The following is a 19,031-nucleotide window of genomic DNA, read 5'->3' as shown; positions in this document are numbered from 1 at the left end:
AAGGGACCGTTTATGTGATTTCCAAACATAAACAATAGAAAAGGCGTTGCTCTTAAAGAGGGTTTGAGGGGCTCAAAAGCACCCCCAGTTTTATGAAGATTCAACTTATTTTTATCATTTAACCACACAAATGGGCCAAAAACGTATTTCACTGCCACAAAACTATAAGCAAACTACACAACATCCTTTTGCAAACAACTAGCAAAATCGCAAAAATGACGGAAGTCTTTCAATAAAAACACGTTGAACGTACGGGAATCAATAGTAAATTCTGATATGCAGGTATTTGTTTAGCTGTAGTATAAACATCCAGCCGAAAAGTTGTGGACTTCCTATAAGCACTCCTGCGATACTGACGAGTAATCGCTTCAAGCTAGCGTCAAAGCAGCACGATTATATTAGCGCATGGAATTTTGCCAAAACAAACAAGACTATTTGTTTTAGCGTTTCTGCCATGCAAATTTGTTTGAAAGAGTACTTTTGACATGTTGTGTTAACTATGATATTATATATTATTTTAAACACACGTCAATAGAGCTGGCACTTTTCTGTTTATTTCAGGATTTAGTTTCCTATACTAGAGCATTACTTTAGGTCCATGCTAAGTAAAGGGCAGCAAAAACGCAAGGGCTAGTTAGCTTGGGTGCTTAAATGCGAGCACTTTTGAATCGCGATGATGTAACATGGTTGTTTCAGGATGGGCGGAGAAAGTGAAGTTGTTCGGCGTCATGCGTACAGGAAGACGATGCTTGTTCAAAATAGCATGGTTAGCGTAAAATTGACTGAAGCTTTATTTTACACAAAAACAGAAAAATAGTGCTAACCATTTCATCCAACTAACGAATTTTATGTTCATTTTAAGTAGAAACAGCTTAGATTACTTTAATTACGGTTGTTGGTGCCGAGGGTTAACGGTGAATCTGCTGACCAAATTGTTGGAATGAAGGTGGTCACTGTTCTGTTTGCGGTAGCTTTTTTATCCAAAGCAAGGATTTCTGCTACCCAAGCAATTATCCAAGACGTGTGTAAGTCTTAGATAGAAGGTGTTGAAAAGTTATAGACTGCAACAGCAGTTTGTGATACATATGTACCTTATAAGCTTCATCATTTAAGAATTAGTTGCACCGTTTCGTGTCAGGAAATGATTTTAAAGTGTATGTACAATTTAAAGTCTTAACAACTGCTGTTGTAGCATTCAAACTAACATTTTTACCTAAGCAGTAATGCTAACAGCACTTAGAATCGATCCAAAGTTTGGGGATTAAGTTTACCACTGTGTTACTAGAGTAATCAATATGCCGTGTATTTAGACATTGCATTGCAAACACTGATCACAAATCCAAACCATATTCAGTACTACCCCTTCCATAACTTTACGGATGCCGCAGCAATTAAGAACAAGCTTGTTGCCTCAATTCCAAGTAAGTGATGTTTGCAATTTATTGTTTTTGACGGATAATGCAGCGGCATATAAGATTCCAGAGGTTGTTACACGTGTTTCGTGACTTTATCGTTCTTGTCGTACTTTGAATATCAAAGAATGCGATATTTTGGGGGACAAATTTAGTCATAATTTCTTTTTACAGTAACTTTTCAGTGAGCTGAACCTGTTACCAGAACAAGTTACCGCAATATACATAAACTAAAAAACCAGTCGTATGTAATGTAACATAAAAACGTACAGTAGGTCGAAGGTGTCGGCACAAAACGTAATTAATCGTTGCCTGGTTTCCAGCACGAAAAATGTAATATGAGTACACGGCTGGTGGGGTAAACGCTTTGTAACCGAGTTAGAAAAGCATGATTAAACGGCGAGGAGTTTCTTTTAAACTCTACAACAATAAGAGGAAATTATTAAACAGGACTTCCTGGACTGCTTCAAACACTTTGTGATATTTCCAAAATTATCATGGACATATGTGACACAGTGTGTGCCACACGTTTTAAGAAATCCAGACCCAGTAAACGAAATGTCGCCCTAAAAACCAACACGTTACTTTCACTTTCCTGGTATTTATGCAGCAATTACAAATTATTTGGCAAAAGGCATCCACCGACAAAAACTCAAACGTAGGTACCTCAATACTCCATAATATTAGCAAAATATTTAAATCTTTTTTCGTGAAAACTGACAAGCGCATTTCTCAGTAATAATTAAATCTACTAAAGCGGTATAAACGTTTGCAGAAAACAAAAGATTTTATGCTAAAACATGCAGCATTGGGCAGTCTTGGGGTTTTTTGGGGTTCAGAGTGGTATATCACCGATGATCATAGCATCTCAAAGATTGGCACAATATTTCGTTTGCTGAGAAAAGAAGCAACTTAATGTAATGAATATTTGGGCCAAAATTGACGTACAAAGTAAGTGGCCAACTGCATTCTAAAAAGTTTTGACGAACAAGTGACAAATTAAACCTTTTTTGGCAAGACATATTCACCAGCAAAAAGTATGACAATACCCAAACCAACTTTGAGCAATCTTTTAAATCCAATGTACTACCAACACCAACGAAAATATCATTAACGCACCTCCCAAGCGTGGATGTAGTTGCGGTCACGACCCCATACTATTCCTAGTCAACATCGTAACGAGCTTAGCTTTGATGATTTAATCTAATTTTTCTGTCATTACAGTCCCTAAGCCCTGCAGCACAGCAAGTTCACCCTGCGGTGGTGGCGCAAAATGTTCCAATATCAGCGGGTATGAAGTGAAGTGCTCGTGTAGTCCAGGATACAATCAAACCTACCAGTTAATCAAGGGCATCAATGAACCTGTGATGATACATAAGACTAAAACTGCATGCGTAGGTAAGAAATGCATTGTGAAAAGCGTCAAGGATCATAGTTGTAAAATTCTCGCCAGTGACAAATTACTACAGCGTACCTCAACGCCTACGATTGAACTGGCTTTATATGTTTACGGGCTATGCAAAAGTCATGTTTTGATTTTACTTGACGCGTTTCTAACTACCAATGTGTAAAACAACTGCAACTTTCACAGACATCGACGAGTGTATTGGAAACACCACAATCTGTGGAATTCACACACTAAAATGCAACAATTATCCTGGCACATACAACTGCACATGCAAGAAGGGGTATATGCTGGTTCCTCCAAAGAAGTGTATCAGTAAGTTTATGATGTAGAATAAATAAGTAACTGTTGTCATTAGACCAACTACGGATACTGTTGATTAACAGACTTCAGAGCCAAACACACTTGAGCATAAGCGTTTAAGTCGATACAAGTTTACCAACGCAGGTGTTTCAGAAAAGTGGTGATATTTTTTTTAGAGTACGACCCTTGTTACTACAAGAACTGCCACGCAAACTCGTCGTGCCTAAACTTAACCGGGAATTACCAGTGCGTTTGCAACACAGGATTCAAAGGAACTGGGAGCAACTGTTCAGGTAATCAAAACGGTGAAAAAAAAACTCCAAATTGGCACAAACAGGCAATTGGCGTCACCTGATACATAGATCGCATTCCCACATGGATATTTCCTAATTGAACTTTTGTATTTAACGAAAACTTCAAAGTTTGATTGCTACGTTTGACTGTTTGATTGCTAAAAAAAACTAAAATTAAAAGGAAACACTGGGTATGTTTGACGAAGTAGTGCTGAATACGACGGCGCCTTAACGAAGTTGGTACTCAGTACATAGTTATGTATATTATTCTGCTTTTTCTGCCTTAGACATAAACGAATGTAGAGCGGGAACACACAAGTGCAGTGCACACGCCACGTGTTCAAATACGATTGGAAGTTACAAATGTTCTTGTAATGTTGGTTTTAGTGGAAACGGAACTCACTGTACAGGTAAGATATTTTTTATGAATTTTGCTGCATTTCGGACCCTCAAAAACACGAGGTGGTCAATTTAAGTTAAAGTGATTCTGCCAAATGGGAACATTACTTTTTCATTAAGCCACGTACTTTAATCATGTAGTTATGATTGAAACTTGACGTTTTTATCGCACTTATTTTGTATTTTAAGACAGATATCTGCGCAACAAGGCCGTGTGATATAATTCTGCCCCAAAACAACTTTAATTCTGTTTCACTATTTAACATGTTGACCTACAGACATCAACGAATGCGTTAAGAAAACTGACAAATGTTCTGCGCATGCCACCTGCGCCAACAGCATTGGCACTTACATATGCAACTGCAATACGGGATACAGCGGTGATGGAAGAACGTGTACAGGTACTTAGATACTTAAACCCTGTCTAAACCCGGCCTAAAAGTTAGGCCTAAAAGATGAAAATTGCGACACAAATGAGGCTGAGTGCCAGGACCGATACAAACCTGTATTCAAACACATGACCAACCCCGGCACAAAAAGCCCGGCCCGACTTACAATTCTGTACCATCTACGGTAGGCTACTATGTTATGTTTCTTGTAGCAAAGAAACGGTCCTAAAGGTTACAAGCTAACAACATCCTGGATGTTAATATCAATCACCATTGTCTGTGTTGTAAAAACTCTGTATACCAACAACATTACTATATTTTGTTTTTGTAGCAAAGGAACGGTAAAATATTACCAAGTAATAACATCCTGGAACTTAAAATCAATCACAATTTTCTTGGTTGTGTATCTTGACTTGGCTACATTTTATAAGAACAAGCGATCGACCTTCGTGATCGCAAGTAAATCTCGAAACGATTTTTGCACGAATACTTAATGCGTGTAAAAGTTTATACACAGCTTTGCACATGTACCAATATTTGTGAACCCTAAATGCATTTTGCCTAGTTATTTAGTAATATTGGGTTTGTTGGAGGACTGAAAAATGTAGTGTGACAAGAATAAGAAACAATAACAGCTGGTAACTTATAAATATCAAGTGTATTTGTGTACCTACGTCAAACCTTATATTTTTTCTTTGTTCAGACATTAACGAATGTTCAACACTGGCGGGCACGTGCACAAGACGAGCAGTTTGTGTCAACACACAAGGCAGTTTCAGATGCGACTGCGAAAAGGGCTTTGCCTATCAAGGACCACTTTGTAAAGGTACAGAGGAATAAGCCCATCCTTTCTAAGCCTCATCTAAAATCGAATTTTCGTAAAACTTAATCTGTGAAAATGATTGATTTAGATGTGAACGAATGTACGAACGGACAGAACAAATGCCACAAGGACGCCATATGCACTAACCACATAGGAAGCTATTCGTGTCAATGCATATACCCGGGTTACGCAGGCAACGGGACGTGGTGTACGGGTAAGCACAAACCTTATCAATGTGTTTGTACAGCCTAATATTCAAGTAAGTCTTTCAGCAAACGCGCTGCAAAATGGATGTGTATCGGTTTTAAGTCGTTTGTTTGATGACAAAGTCTAACAATATCACACTTACCAATGCATTATTAAAGACCAACCATTTTACACATGCACCTCCTAGACGTCTTGAAAACAACACTTTGCAAACTGATGTTTTTCGGTTCAAATTAAATTCAACGTCGCTTGTTTGCTTCCAGATTGTAGTGTTACTGACACGATATTTTAATGTTGTGAACAAACCTATAACGCATAAAACTTGCAAACTGCAGATAATATCAAGGGTAGTTTTAACAACATAAACATAACCGTTGTGTGGACTTCTATTAACACGCATGATTAAAACTACGGGTTAAAAAAGGATGTACTGTTATTTGAATACTTGAGGCAGATGAACATTCATATAACTTACATGTTTTGAACAAAACAACCTGGACACAATTAATAGTATAATTTAACTTTTCACAGCCATAGCGCCGTTATGTAAGTCCGCGCCGGGCAACCTAAACGGCACAATAGGATCAAGTGGCAGCAGTGGTTCTAGCGCCGCAAGTGGCAGTAGTGGATCAGCAGGTTCGAGTGGAACTGGCAACTCTGCAGCTCAAAGTGGCAATCCTTCGGGTACAGCAACAACAACCACAGGAAAACCTGGATCGACCTCAATTGTTTACGCTAGTTATAGAATCATTTTCCTTTGTTTAATTATTGTGGCGCCTATATTTGCCTTATAGTTGTAACTTTTTTAGTACAGGGCTTTTTGTGTACATATTGCGTTTGACTGTGTTATGTTTGGCAAAAAGTGTAATGAAATTGTTCACTTATTTTGTAAATACATATTACTTATAGTTCAAATTTAACGAACCAGCATTGAAGATGGATATAATTTATGACAAAATAATGTGGACATAATGCTTACGACTGAAGGTATAGTTAGTAGCAACTTGAAGTCAAAAAAACTCGTGAACAAAAAAAAATGATACCACAAAAACAACAAAGCGTTGAGTTGCTTCCAACCTCGGGCAAGATCCGCGTACAAACCTATTGGCTTAGTTTGCTGTTTGCCTCGAGTCAGCAAGGGGCACAGGCACGATCCTGATGCTTACCTTGTGCAAATAGAATCAAAGTTAGCCAGTTATACACCATTTAAGACAAAATAATGCGGATATCATGCTACTAAATGAAGGTAAAGTTAGTAGCAACTTGGACTTTCATCCATTTTGTTCGAGGGCTCAAAACTATTTTAGTGTTTGACTTTACGTAAAATGGACATCAAAATTAGCAAGTAAAATCGTATCAATCTGCAAAGATTTATGTTGGAGAATTCGTGCTGGAAGAGTGATCCAATAAAAAATTGTATAAATAAAAGTGCTCCCCATTTTTACAAACAAATATAACCGGAAATTCGTACGCTCCAACAGTATTAGAAATAAAACATTTTTTTTTTGATAACATGTTTTAATACTGAATAGTTTTTCAACAATCACAGCTCGTTTATACGTAATTGGTTTGTCCCACATAGTTGTTTAATAATTATTTGGTTCGTCGACGTATGTGTTGACTAATTCGATCGACGCGACATCGGTTTCGCATTGAAAATAGGTGTTTTCTACTATTTGGCTAACAGAAAGGGATACGCGGCGTACAAAATGCACTCATCTACCGTGCGGTAAATCGTCTAATCTAAACGATGCGGTCGAATCTGTTTGCAATAAAAGGTTAGAAATTTGACCTGCATTTTTAAGCTGAATATTTTTTTGTTAGTAATGCAAGTTAAAAAAAAATATTTCTGTTCTGACATAAAAATTGCAAGAAATATAAACTTTTGCTATTCTGAGATACAGTTTCTCCAAGATACAACAACTGTTTTTAAAGTAGTCAGTTAAAAAGTTAAAATAAATAGGAATTGTCATGAAGGCCGTTTGTTTTCTTATCGCTATATTAGCAGGAACATTCAGAGTTAGTAATGGAAATCAAAGCACAACTGGAACACTTTGTAAGTTTAACAAAATAGTCAAAATTTTAATGTGTTATGTTTCAAACATTGAATCTTAATCACTCCAATGAAGTGGGGTAAATTGGACGACAAAACGTAGGCCCACAAAGTGTTAGAGAGTACAATTTCTGTCCTAAATGCATTTCGTAATGCAGCAGTCTTACATAAACATTAATTCTTTTGTAATCGCCAACTGAAATAACCCCCTTGTGTTTTATCTCGGCTTAATTGCTATTAACTTTAACTTCGCATCGACCCTTTCTTTTTTTCTTTGGTTTTATTTTACCAAACAATGACAAAAGAAACTGTCGAAACGTTGTTATGTTTTACACCCAATACTAGCTTCAATAACCGTTGTTTTAAAATTATGTTGCAGATATCGCTCTGCGTACATTGATTACAGAACAAAACCATGTCCAATACTTCGCTTTCAATACTCGGGCCGAAGCAGAAACCCTGATCGCAAGTTTTGTCGCTTCGACTGCAGGTAGGAAGTAAAACTGAAATCGTTGCCATGTTACCTGAAGGTACTCTTCTTCAAAAATACACCAGTTTGTGGTTAATATTTGGAAAACGACATATGAAAGGGAAACTTACACATCAAAGTCTCTTGATTAAAACCTAAACTGCCAGGGAGCTTATATATGACGCAAACATTTTAGACTTTGTGTATCATACTTGGCCCGGATGATTACCAATTGTTTTCTTAACAAAGGCTGAATTAGATTTGATAGTTGGTAAAAACAAGCTATATGTGGTTTTGTTTTTATAAATTCATTTTAAACTTCTTACAAATGTAGCTTCTGTTTCACATGGAAATAACACAATCATGCGCCTTAACATAATATTTGTTGTTGTCAACAGTGCCGTTCCCTTGCAGCAACGCAGTCAACCCTTGTGGGGATGGAGCTACATGTAATGTGTTAGACACATATCTGATTACATGCGCATGCGGCGACGGCTTTCGACAAAACTACACGCTGTTGGACGGAGCTCTGGAGCCTATTCTTGTTGACGGAACTGAAACTCAATGCGAAGGTACAACAAAGTTATCAATGAGACAACGAAATAATGCTAATGCTTGGGGATGCATGATACCCTGTTTAAACATATAAAAAGTCGTACAAGTCACAACGAAATTAGCCAATTACGGTTTCGGGGTGTGCTATACCGAATTTTGTATGTTAAAAAATTTCATACGTTCACCACTAATTTTGCGCCAGAAACATACGTTTGTTTGGCCTTTAGAAGATAATACTTTAAAATACCTTAAAACGACAATGCAGAAGAATGCGAGGAAGACATACGAAAAATATTCGCTTCTCTGGGTTGCATACAATGCGTTACCGAACTAACCAAAAAAACATTTAAAAACTGAAAATCAAGGCACTTTGGAGTTAAGAACGGTATTAAGTATTGTGTAATCGTCATTTTCATGTAGTTTTAGCAATTATAAGGCGATCATGTTTGTGTGTACCCTTTAGAGGCCGCAAAACCAATTTTAAAAACTTACTTTCCAACGTACAACAGTGTTCTATCCGGGTAATTTTTTAACTGTAAACTAGCATTTGTTTGATTGTATGACCAATCGGTTAGCAAAAAACAGCATCAGTTCGTAACAATGACAACTCATAACATAAAACCAGTTGCGATTATGGTACTGAATCATCGCGATTTCGTATTTAAATGAAATTATTCATGGTGTCTCTGTTTCCGGCGCAAAAGTTTAACTGATGAATAAAACCGAGCAACGTGAGAAATAAAGTCATCATGGGGTAAAAAAAACAAGAAAGTTTTAATCATTGAAACCAACACAATGGATTGACGTGCGATTTGTTTTCAGACAAACACGGCGTTTTGCGCTTACGCGTTTCCGTTACGTTAATATAGTTGATCAAACCGGCTTTCACTGAACAATTTAATAGGAAAACCGATTTAATTTCGTGAAGGTTTTTGTTTACAAAAGTAAATATCTTTGATGGGTGATGCGTTTTGCAATTTTGATGTATATATTTTCGGGCATTACTGTACACATTCAAAGCGAAAACAAGAAAATATTATATTCATGTTTAATTGTTACAATCCAGTGCTAACTGCAAGTCTTTGATCAAAGCCAAAAAAACAGGTAAAAGTCACAAAAATGACATATGAATTCCTGAAAAACAAGCATTTGCACATAAAGAGATCACACAGCAATTTTCCGAAACAAATTACACAATACCAGAACCAGAGTTTTGTTTTGGCACCAAAAACACAAACCAAGTCAAGTCAAAACCAACGTATTTTACCAAAGAGCCAAACCTACTGACACAAGCCAACCCTCTGTTGGTGGTAGATATTGACGAAAACGGATAAAACTCAAAACAAACAGAACCACACAAAAAAAAGTAACTCAAAAACCCAATCTAACCCTGTTGGTTGTAGATATTGACGAGTGCCAAGGGAACAGCACCATTTGCGGAGAATTTACTTCACAATGCAACAACTTGCCGGGAACTTACAACTGCACTTGTGATGACGGTTATATGCTCATTGACAACAGCCTGTGTATTGGTAAGAAAGCTATGTGGCCAAAATACCAAGTTAAATTTGTTACATTTAAGTGACCGCCCAAGGTTCGAGATTTACTGATCACTTTTGATGGGTTAAGTATTTGATCTATACCATGTGTGATAAAATTTGTTCAAAACACATTAGTTAAAATGTACAGCATTCTAAAGGTCCGTGTAATCGTAACATTGTACGCCACATATACGTACAGTGCAAAGTCACACAAGTATTTAATTCTGTAGCAAGCATAATCAACAGCAGCTGAATGCTGCCGACCTGCCAACAAGCTTTAAAGTCTAGGTGTCGATATAGAAATGAGATTAACACAACATCGAAAAGCAGTCATGGCATAAGCGGACTAAAAATACAGAATTTACGTTGCGTTACCGCGTTTTGAACAGTGGTATTTTTGCCTAAATGGTTTTTGTGAAAACAAAAGTTTAACTTGATTACGTTCGCATGTGGCATCATAAGTTTACATTACAGAGGACGATCCCTGCTATTACTTCGGTTGTGACCAGTACGCCAGTTGTGTCAATACCAGCACAATGTACGAGTGTGTTTGTGATAGCGGATATGATGGCAATGGAACTTACTGTCAAGGTATGTCATTAAAATTTACATTAACACCCAATGGGACATTATCGTATTTATTTGATTGCGAAGAGCGACTTGTTTACCCTAGGTTTGTTACCCAACCTTTTGTGTGGCTTCTAATCCAGGCATTTTGATGCCATAGCGATGTTTTTTTAATTGCCCTGCATTTTAATGCAAGTTGTGTTCAATTTTATTTTATTTTTTCAACCGTAAACGACAGGTTGTCAACGTCTATGAGCCCCTAAATACAATCAAAATGTAAGAAATCCGGACGGATTTAACAGGTGTCGCTTTGTCGATATTATTTATTTGAGGACATTGACTTTCTGCGCAGATTTCGACGAGTGTTTAAACAACGCTGCAAATTGCCACGAAGAGGCTACATGCTTCAACACGCCAGGCGGCTATACCTGCTCCTGTAATGCTGGATATGAAGGAGACGGATTCAACTGCACGGGTAGTCCAAGTGTAAAACGATTTAAAGTTATTTGACCGATTTAGATACTTCGATTATTATCTTTAGCTTCCGATGTTTTTGAAGCGGATGGTATAATGTAGGGGTCGGCAACCTTGTTGTACTGCGGACCGTTTTTGAAACTGAAATTTTATCGTGGACCGGCCCTTAAAAATGCAAATATTTAGCACTGAAAACGCCTAACACCCACGGGATACAAGGGCAAAATGTTTTAAAGCATTTAACCCGCGGACCGGCGGTTGCCCACCACTGGTCTAATGCATTAGTTTTATATGAAAAGAAATAAAAAAAGCATTTTAATTAGATATAGTCACACTTTTTGGCACTCGTCATATAAATGAAAATGTGCAACACAAGTGTCCCGTTCTTTGCAAATCGTTTGGTATGACCAAATAACTATAGTTTAACTTTTTAAGTAGTTAAAATAATGACGAGGCATTTCCATTAAATGGTCAACAGATGTCCAAATACATTGTACTTCATTTCAGATATTAACGAGTGCAACACAGCAGCAGATAACTGTCCAACCCATTCCGATTGTGTGAATACAATCGGCAGCTTTGAATGTTTCTGTCATGCCGGTTACACTACCAACAACTGTACAGGTATACAAAGGTGGACAAAACAAAATTTAATTGCATGAAAACTTCAACGCGTGCTGCCTAATATTAGCAAAATAACAAAACAAATGCAAAATAGAGAGATTTTAATCAGCTGGCTGTTTTGGAATGTTTTAAAAACGAAACTACACATACATGGTTCACCTTTACCACCACAGAAAAAAATCTTGCATCACTTATACTTTCGACCAATTTAGCCTAAATCAGGGGCGGGCAACTTCTCCAGTCGGCGGGCCTGATATGGGAAAATGAAGTACTTGGCGGGCCGGATTCCTGAATCGCGTATTTATCCAGTGATTTAAAACGGGTTTTTGACCACCTAAACTAAATACAATCAAGAACGTCGCAATTACAATACAGTCCAAACAATCTAACTGATATAACATAAAATTATTCACCACAGCAAATTTAATGCATACACCACAGACTTAGAAACACTAACTAGGCTACACGTGTGGAAAGAAAGAAAACCGAGAAATCAGGCCAAACACAAAGTTTGCAGTTATGTCGTAACAATGGATGTATGGTGCGATGGTTACAACGGCGGGAAAGTTTTTTGCTAGTGGGGAGCGTTACTGTCCGTTACAACTATAATTTGACGGAGTAAGCAAGTAGTAGGGGATTGCGGCAGAATGTGGCTGCGGGCCACATTATCATGCAAGACCAGAAACTGTCTGCGGGCCGCTCAAAATCCCGTCGCGGGCCGGATCCGGCCCGCGGGCCGTATGTTGCCCACCCCTGGCCTAAATGGATTAGAGTTCAAACGTTTCTCCGTTTTAGACATCAATGAATGCAACCAGCCTCGAATTTGCAGTCCACATGCTGACTGCATCAACACAGATGGAAGTTACACATGCTCATGTCATGGTGGATTCTCAGGAAACGGAACTTATTGCGACGGTTAGTGACCTTGTTATACTTTAAAGCAAGTGCAAACCACCTTTGAAGCAAACTATCGAAAATAGGACAAACTAACAGTATTGTTTTACAACGACAACCCATTCGCCAAGTTGTGTCTAGTATTATTGCGCAAAGACACATTATTTCTGTCAACCAGGTACCGATTTAAGAATTACCTAAACATCATACATTATAAAATGAATAGTAAACTTGGCAAAATGGTATAAAAACGAGCATTTACAAACAAGATGCTTTCTGTAGATGTCGATGAATGTACCAACGGACAAGACAATTGTCATGAAAATGGAACCTGCACCAATCACATAGGGGATTTCTCGTGTTGTTGCAACTATCCTTACTATGGAAATGGAACCTACTGCATGGGTACGTAACAAACGTGCCTCAAAGTTACCAGTTAACAAGCATTGCAACTTCCAGTAGTTTGATTAATAGGGACAACTATTTCATTGTATAGCTTCATAATAGTTTATTTCATAAATTTATGCGACGAGTTTATGAAGCTAAATTCGTCGCCAGGCAATTATTTTAAAACATATTGTTATAAATGTATGATAAATTGATTTCCTTTCGCTTTTGAAGGCATTCCTCCTCCTCAGAACCTAACTGAATGCAGCTTTGCTACGGTTTTACACGGAGACATAGGATTACTCCTCATGGCAGTTATTGCGTTCATTACTGCTTTTGCAATGGACGTGCTCATGTAAAAGCTTTTGAGATCTTAAAACTCTTGAGAAACTTTTAAGAATTTATGACCTTTCAAATTGTAAAAAATGATATTTGTGTGTTAAGTATAACCAAAACTGCAATCAGCTGTAAATAAAACTATTTATCAAACTTTCCTTGCTACTCAAGAAAAAACTTATTGTGGGAAAAATTCTAAGGCAATTAAGTCATAGGATGATATTTGCCACAGCAATTTGTGGTCAATTTTGGCGTTTATACTAGCAATTAAAGTTAAATTCACGAAACACCTAGCATTGTTTAGGTAAGTCATACGTTTCATAAACATTTAACAAACGACTGTTTCTATGATAGAGACTTGTTTCACAAACAAAACGTCACAGTGTTTTATGACTAAGCAAGACCGTTTTACAATCAGTCGACAGGAAGTGTTTGTTACATCACGTTAAACTAACGCCGAAGAAAATTCAATGGGCCTAATACAATCTTAATGGTCATGGTTAGCAGAGTTTCAAAACAGACACTGCAAACAATAGATGACGTACCGATTAGCAGAAAAATCGGTTATTACAGTACATACACCGCGAAAATGTAGACAAAACAATAAGCGATTACAACACGGCCAAAAAGCTACAGAACTGGATACGAAAGGACGAGAATCGCGTTAAAATTAGATTTCTATTTCAACAAAACGGGTTCGATTCCTGCAGGATTTATCACTTCGCCTCGTTGGTGTCAGAATTTTAGAAATACTTTGATATGACTTTTGATACTTGTGGAACTTAAAATATCTAAGCTACGGCAATTTGTTCGATGTAGTTTAGAATGTTAGGTTTGAAAATATCTTGGGATTTGGCAGCTCGTCTTGCAAAGTAAGCTCACATCTTTAAATAAGTTTGATTTTTGGACTCACCTTATCGACATAAAAGCAGAAGAAACAATTCTTGTTTTTTAACAATAAATAATTTCTTCAACGTTATGCACTTAAACTAGTCATGGTTAAGTGGGTAGTGTACGCCTAATGAGTAGGTTTCCTTTCACTGTGCAATTATTTTATTGTAGGGTATTGTAAGCAAACACAATTCAATTTAGTATTAAATGCTGTGTTTAACATATTCAGTTACTTAGCGTTGTGTTTTATAAACAAAAAATGCCGAACTAATTATGCAAAGCTTTGTTAGCCTCTATAGTAGTTTGTAACATTAACTTACTTTTTAAAAAGGAAGGCAAAGTGGATGACTGTTAATGCAGACTGCCGTGGTGTTTTAGCACAATTCGGCTCTAACAGAAGCGCAAATACAAAACACTACTATAGCAGCGACTAGCGATTACTGGATTTCGTGCACATCTATTTAAGTTTATAGCTGTTGTGCAGCATATGTTAACAGCATTAACCATACGACAGCAACAATTACATTAAAACATGAAAGTGTTGTTCGGTTTAGTGTGGTTTTGGATCGTCTTGGGCAAATCAGTTAAAGGCCAGATAAGCATTAATGCAGGTGAGCTTCTTTAACTGCTGTGCATGTCATACTTAAAATGCCGATTTTGGTGTAAACATACAAAAACGCGACTGTGTGAATTTCTGGTAATTTTTTTAGTTATCGTCGTGTACAACGTCACAGTAATCGGACCAGTGATTCTTGACGGTTCTAATCAGCAGGTTACAGAACTAGTAAACGGCAATGTAAAGTTACAGTATCCACAATAGATTCTGGTCAAAGATTTAAGGCCAGATGAAAACTTTAATACAAACATGATTTTTCTTTACTGAAACTAACCTCTGTAAATTGCAACTATAACCTCTTTGACATTCACTTTAAATTAAAGTCCGAACATGCGACACAACCGGGAAAAAACTGTTTATGTGGCGAATTATATGCGTAGAATCAATCCGCCAAACCTAATAAGTCCTAAATTAAGGGCTTAAAAATGGAACAAAGTAAACATTTAAGTGAGTTTTTTCATGCCGTCATGCCTACAGGCCGACATTACCATGTCCGGAGAAGAGAGAAGAGTCGATCAAGCATTCCGTTCAGTCGAATTTGCGTTCAACGGTTTTGAAAAAAAAATTGGGGTGATTTTTTTTTTCAAAATTTTGTATGCTCATACACTTCTGCCTATACTAACACGTTATTCTACAAAGTTTTAGGAGGCTTTTTTTAACTTTAGTAATAAACGTAATGGAGCCTAAGATTTTTCTCGCCTTATTCGGTGCGGCCTTGATTAGCTGCGTAATTATTTCGCCATAATTATTTTTTACAGTTATCGTTGTGTACAACCTCACACGAAGCGTACCAGATGGTATCGGAGGAAGCGTTACAACCGAAACTGTTGAAACTTTCACCTTCGCAAACTTATCAGAGGCCACAGAGGCGCTAGACGCCCATCTGGCTACTAGAAACGCTGCAAACAGTGAGTATCTCTTTTGTTTAAATGAAATCAAAACATTTTTTTCTCTGAACCTATATTCAATCAAAAATTCAAAAAGGTGAGAATTCATTATGTGCCACGAAAGGTAGTATGAGCAATTACTAAGTTTGTAAATCTTTTAGCATGCCACCTTTAACTACTGTTTGAGGCATGTATATTAATCCAAAATTCTTGCAGTCACTAACATTTGCTCTACGACACTCCATCCTTGCGCGAACGACGCCACTTGCACCAATCTTGATACATCAATGGTGCAATGCACATGTAACCCTGGTTTCAGCGATTCGAGCACATCCACGTTTGCCACTACACTCGTGCCATCAGGAACAACATGCACGGGTAAACAACTATCTGCAACTTTGGCATAGTTTTAAAAGACGTTTACTAGGCAAAGTAATTACTTGTTCATTTCTATCACAAAATATTTTAGATATTTTGAAGAGACCTTAGATGAGAAAAGCAATGATTGCGTTTTTGGAATCAAAATAATAAATATTTTTTTATTGTCCTTCGACTTCATAAACGCGTCATAGTGCAAAAACAAGCGATATGTTAAGTATGCTTTCAAAATTTCCTAGATATTGACGAATGCGCTGGAAACGCTACAGTATGCGGCCCACAAACTGCTTCATGCACTAACTCTCCTGGAACTTACACCTGTAACTGTACGACAGGTTACAAACTTAATTCAGCAAAGGTTTGCGTTGGTAAGTATTGCAATGTAACTTTTGCTTATATGCATCAAAATTTAAACTGTTGGCTTTTGTCATTGTAGACATTAACGAATGCGCGAACCGCACTTCAACAACTGTCACGACAATGTTACTTGCACCAACACCGACCCATCTTTCACTTGCGCTTGTAATGCTGGATTTACTGGGGATGGATTGACATGCGTAGGTAAAGCAACAATTTCACAAAATCAGCTGATATTTGTTAACCACAGGTCAACAGACAAACGTTATTTTGCTCATAGTACTACCAAAACTCTCAATAACAAAAAGAGAATAAGAAAATGCTCTTTAATTTTGCTAAAATTCAGCAAACCGTTGTTACAGATTTTAATGAGTGCGTGGATTTCGGATATGATTGTGGTTCACACGGAACTTGCGTTGACAACGTCGGTTCTTATACTTGTACCTGCGACCCCGGTTACCAAGTGAAAGGAACCGTAGACCCATTGACATGTGTTGGTAAGTAGATAATACACGTTCAGTTAATAAGCGGCATCGATAAGCTAGTAGTTTTATTCTAAGTAACGGTTTGTATATTACTCAGACATCAATGAATGCATGGCTGGATCTCACTCTTGTGATACGAACGCAATGTGTACCAACACACTTGGGCGTTTCACATGCGCCTGCGACACTGGTTACTCGGGGGATGGCATGACTTGCACGGGTAGGCAAAAAAAAATTAAATCCTACAAACATTGAACTTAAAGCAATATGTGACCATATGTTGCGTTATGGTTAATTTCTGCTCGTGAAGGCAGCATTATATCGAGTAACAGGTGTTTTTTTATCTACATTGATCTACAAAGTACGCAATTGATTATTTTTTTCGGATAAGTTCGTACAAATTCTCTTCAAATGCCTTTTTTAGTGAATAATGTCCCCGGTGTCAAAAAAGCAATTGCCACAATTAACATGAAATTGTAATATTAACAACACGGTATATGGACAAACACATGACGTTGTTTGTTACCCGCAGATATTAACGAGTGCGCTGGAAATCACGGTTGTCATGCCAACGCAACCTGCACCAACAACCCTGGGAGCTTCACGTGTGCATGTAACAACGGATTTACTGGAAACGGAACGTTTTGTCAGGGTAAGGATTACTTTGAAACACATCACAGCGTTTGTAAGTCGCTTTTCGGGGCGTGTTCGGGTTTGAGTTTCAACTAAACGGTATTGATTCCCGACTTTGTGGTTTACCGTAACGATAGCTAGCATAATTTTACACAATACGACTGTGTAAAAGACTAAGGACAGGGCATAACGAACATAGAATCTTACTAATTGGTATAAGGTGCATTTAACTTCTGTACGTCAACAACGTTAATTGCAACAATACTCCTGTTAACTTTATCTGTCTCTGCAATACAGAAAGTGTCAGTTTTTGTGAAAAGGTGAGAATGCAAAAGATAATTGCTTCATTACATAGTGGTTTGTTGCATACACTTTTGTAAAAATTCTAGACCCTCAATGCTTGCCTACAGAACCCATAGGGTGTCTGTAATACCACAAAAAACTTTAGGGAAAGTTATTTGAAAGATAAAAAAAATCTATCACTCATCCAAATAAAATTCAAATGCGTTACTCGAACATTTTTTACCCAATGAAACAGAAGTAAACAATAAATGAAACAGAACTAATCAACAAGTATAGACAGCGGTAAATCTTAGACGAATAATCTCAAAAGATTTCAAAAAGTGCTCTCTCTCTCTCTCCTAGTAAAAACCGTATTTTGCTAATTCGTTTGACACAAATACGATCTTTGAAAGCAAAAACAGCATTTTCATACTGTTACAGACATAGACGAATGTGCAACGGGAAAACACAACTGCTCTGAAGAAGGGACGTGCATAAATACCAACGGCGGTTTTAAGTGCACTTGTATCAAGGGGTTCACTGGAAATGGGTTTGTTTGTGAGGGTAAGTATAAACTTGTTTAACAGTTTATATCTTAGCCGTGAATAAGCCAGCCTATTGTGTGTTTACTACAGATATTAATGAATGTCTTACGTCACCATGCCACACCTACGCAATCTGCGTCAACAAATTTGGTAGCTTTGACTGTCAGTGTTCTACTGGGTTCAATGGAGATGGCTTTACATGCGAAGGTAAACTATTAGTTACGTTGTTGATAAATATACTTTTTCAACATTATAATTACACATTAGCATAATGAGTGAATCAAGTCCAATAAGAAAGAGAACAGCTAAAATAGACCTAAAACGGTTAAAATAGACCGACTTGCTTTTCTGTAACGTTTCGGCATAACGTAATGCCATCATCAGTGTTATGCTGGTGTTTTAGATGAATAATTGAATTTACTAATTAAAAACATTTGTTTTGCAGATATCGATGAATGCGCGGCATTTGCCAACAAACAAGTACCGTAGTTTCCGGTAGTGTAGTTACAACACTCGTTTAGACATCCGTCATATGACCATAACTTAAGGCTTTATTCATACTTTTGTTATGAGAACTTGTCAGTCCTTAACTAAAAAAATGCAAAGATTGTCCACACCAGCCTACTCGACAACCGACGTTTAATCGCCACCGACTACTTTCAAAAAAAGAACGTAAATTACACAGTGTTACTTTACTTTTACCTTACTCGCATATCCTTGTGTCGTAATTGTCTTTGTGTTCTATTTCGTGATGTTGTAACATTTCACGGTCAGTTCAGAGAGTTCTGTCCGAAATCTGTAGATAAAATATCACTTTAGCTTTATG

The 19,031-nt window shown here is 37.4% G+C and overlaps 2 protein-coding genes across 2 annotated transcripts; both read left to right on the top strand.

The window, feature by feature from the left end:
- The first annotated feature begins 844 nt into the window (after window positions 1-844).
- On the top strand, window positions 845-18,991 carry LOC145219923 (uncharacterized). Its single transcript, XM_080087220.1, has 21 exons — window positions 845-1,025; window positions 1,311-1,421; window positions 2,637-2,810; window positions 3,004-3,132; window positions 3,297-3,413; window positions 3,701-3,823; window positions 4,091-4,213; window positions 4,905-5,027; window positions 7,664-7,774; window positions 8,152-8,325; window positions 9,712-9,840; window positions 10,324-10,440; window positions 10,769-10,891; window positions 11,398-11,514; window positions 12,310-12,429; window positions 12,691-12,813; window positions 16,843-16,965; window positions 17,278-17,397; window positions 18,102-18,224; window positions 18,296-18,412; window positions 18,651-18,991. Exons 1-21 carry the CDS (start codon window positions 941-943, stop codon window positions 18,692-18,694), a joined length of 2,526 nt encoding a protein of 841 aa, XP_079943346.1. The 5' UTR covers window positions 845-940; the 3' UTR covers window positions 18,695-18,991.
- On the top strand, window positions 14,555-16,455 carry LOC145218108 (uncharacterized). Its single transcript, XM_080085504.1, has 5 exons — window positions 14,555-14,633; window positions 15,397-15,546; window positions 15,742-15,903; window positions 16,143-16,271; window positions 16,340-16,455. Exons 1-5 carry the CDS (start codon window positions 14,555-14,557, stop codon window positions 16,453-16,455), a joined length of 636 nt encoding a protein of 211 aa, XP_079941630.1.
- Window positions 18,992-19,031: the final 40 nt, after the last annotated feature.

This window comes from Phallusia mammillata, chromosome 3 (genome assembly GCF_965637545.1).
Source record: "Phallusia mammillata chromosome 3, kaPhaMamm4.hap1.1, whole genome shotgun sequence".
Classification (NCBI taxonomy): Eukaryota; Metazoa; Chordata; class Ascidiacea; order Phlebobranchia; family Ascidiidae; genus Phallusia; species Phallusia mammillata.
Note: the sequence above shows the minus strand (reverse complement) of the source record. Positions and strands in the feature narration are given on the sequence as shown.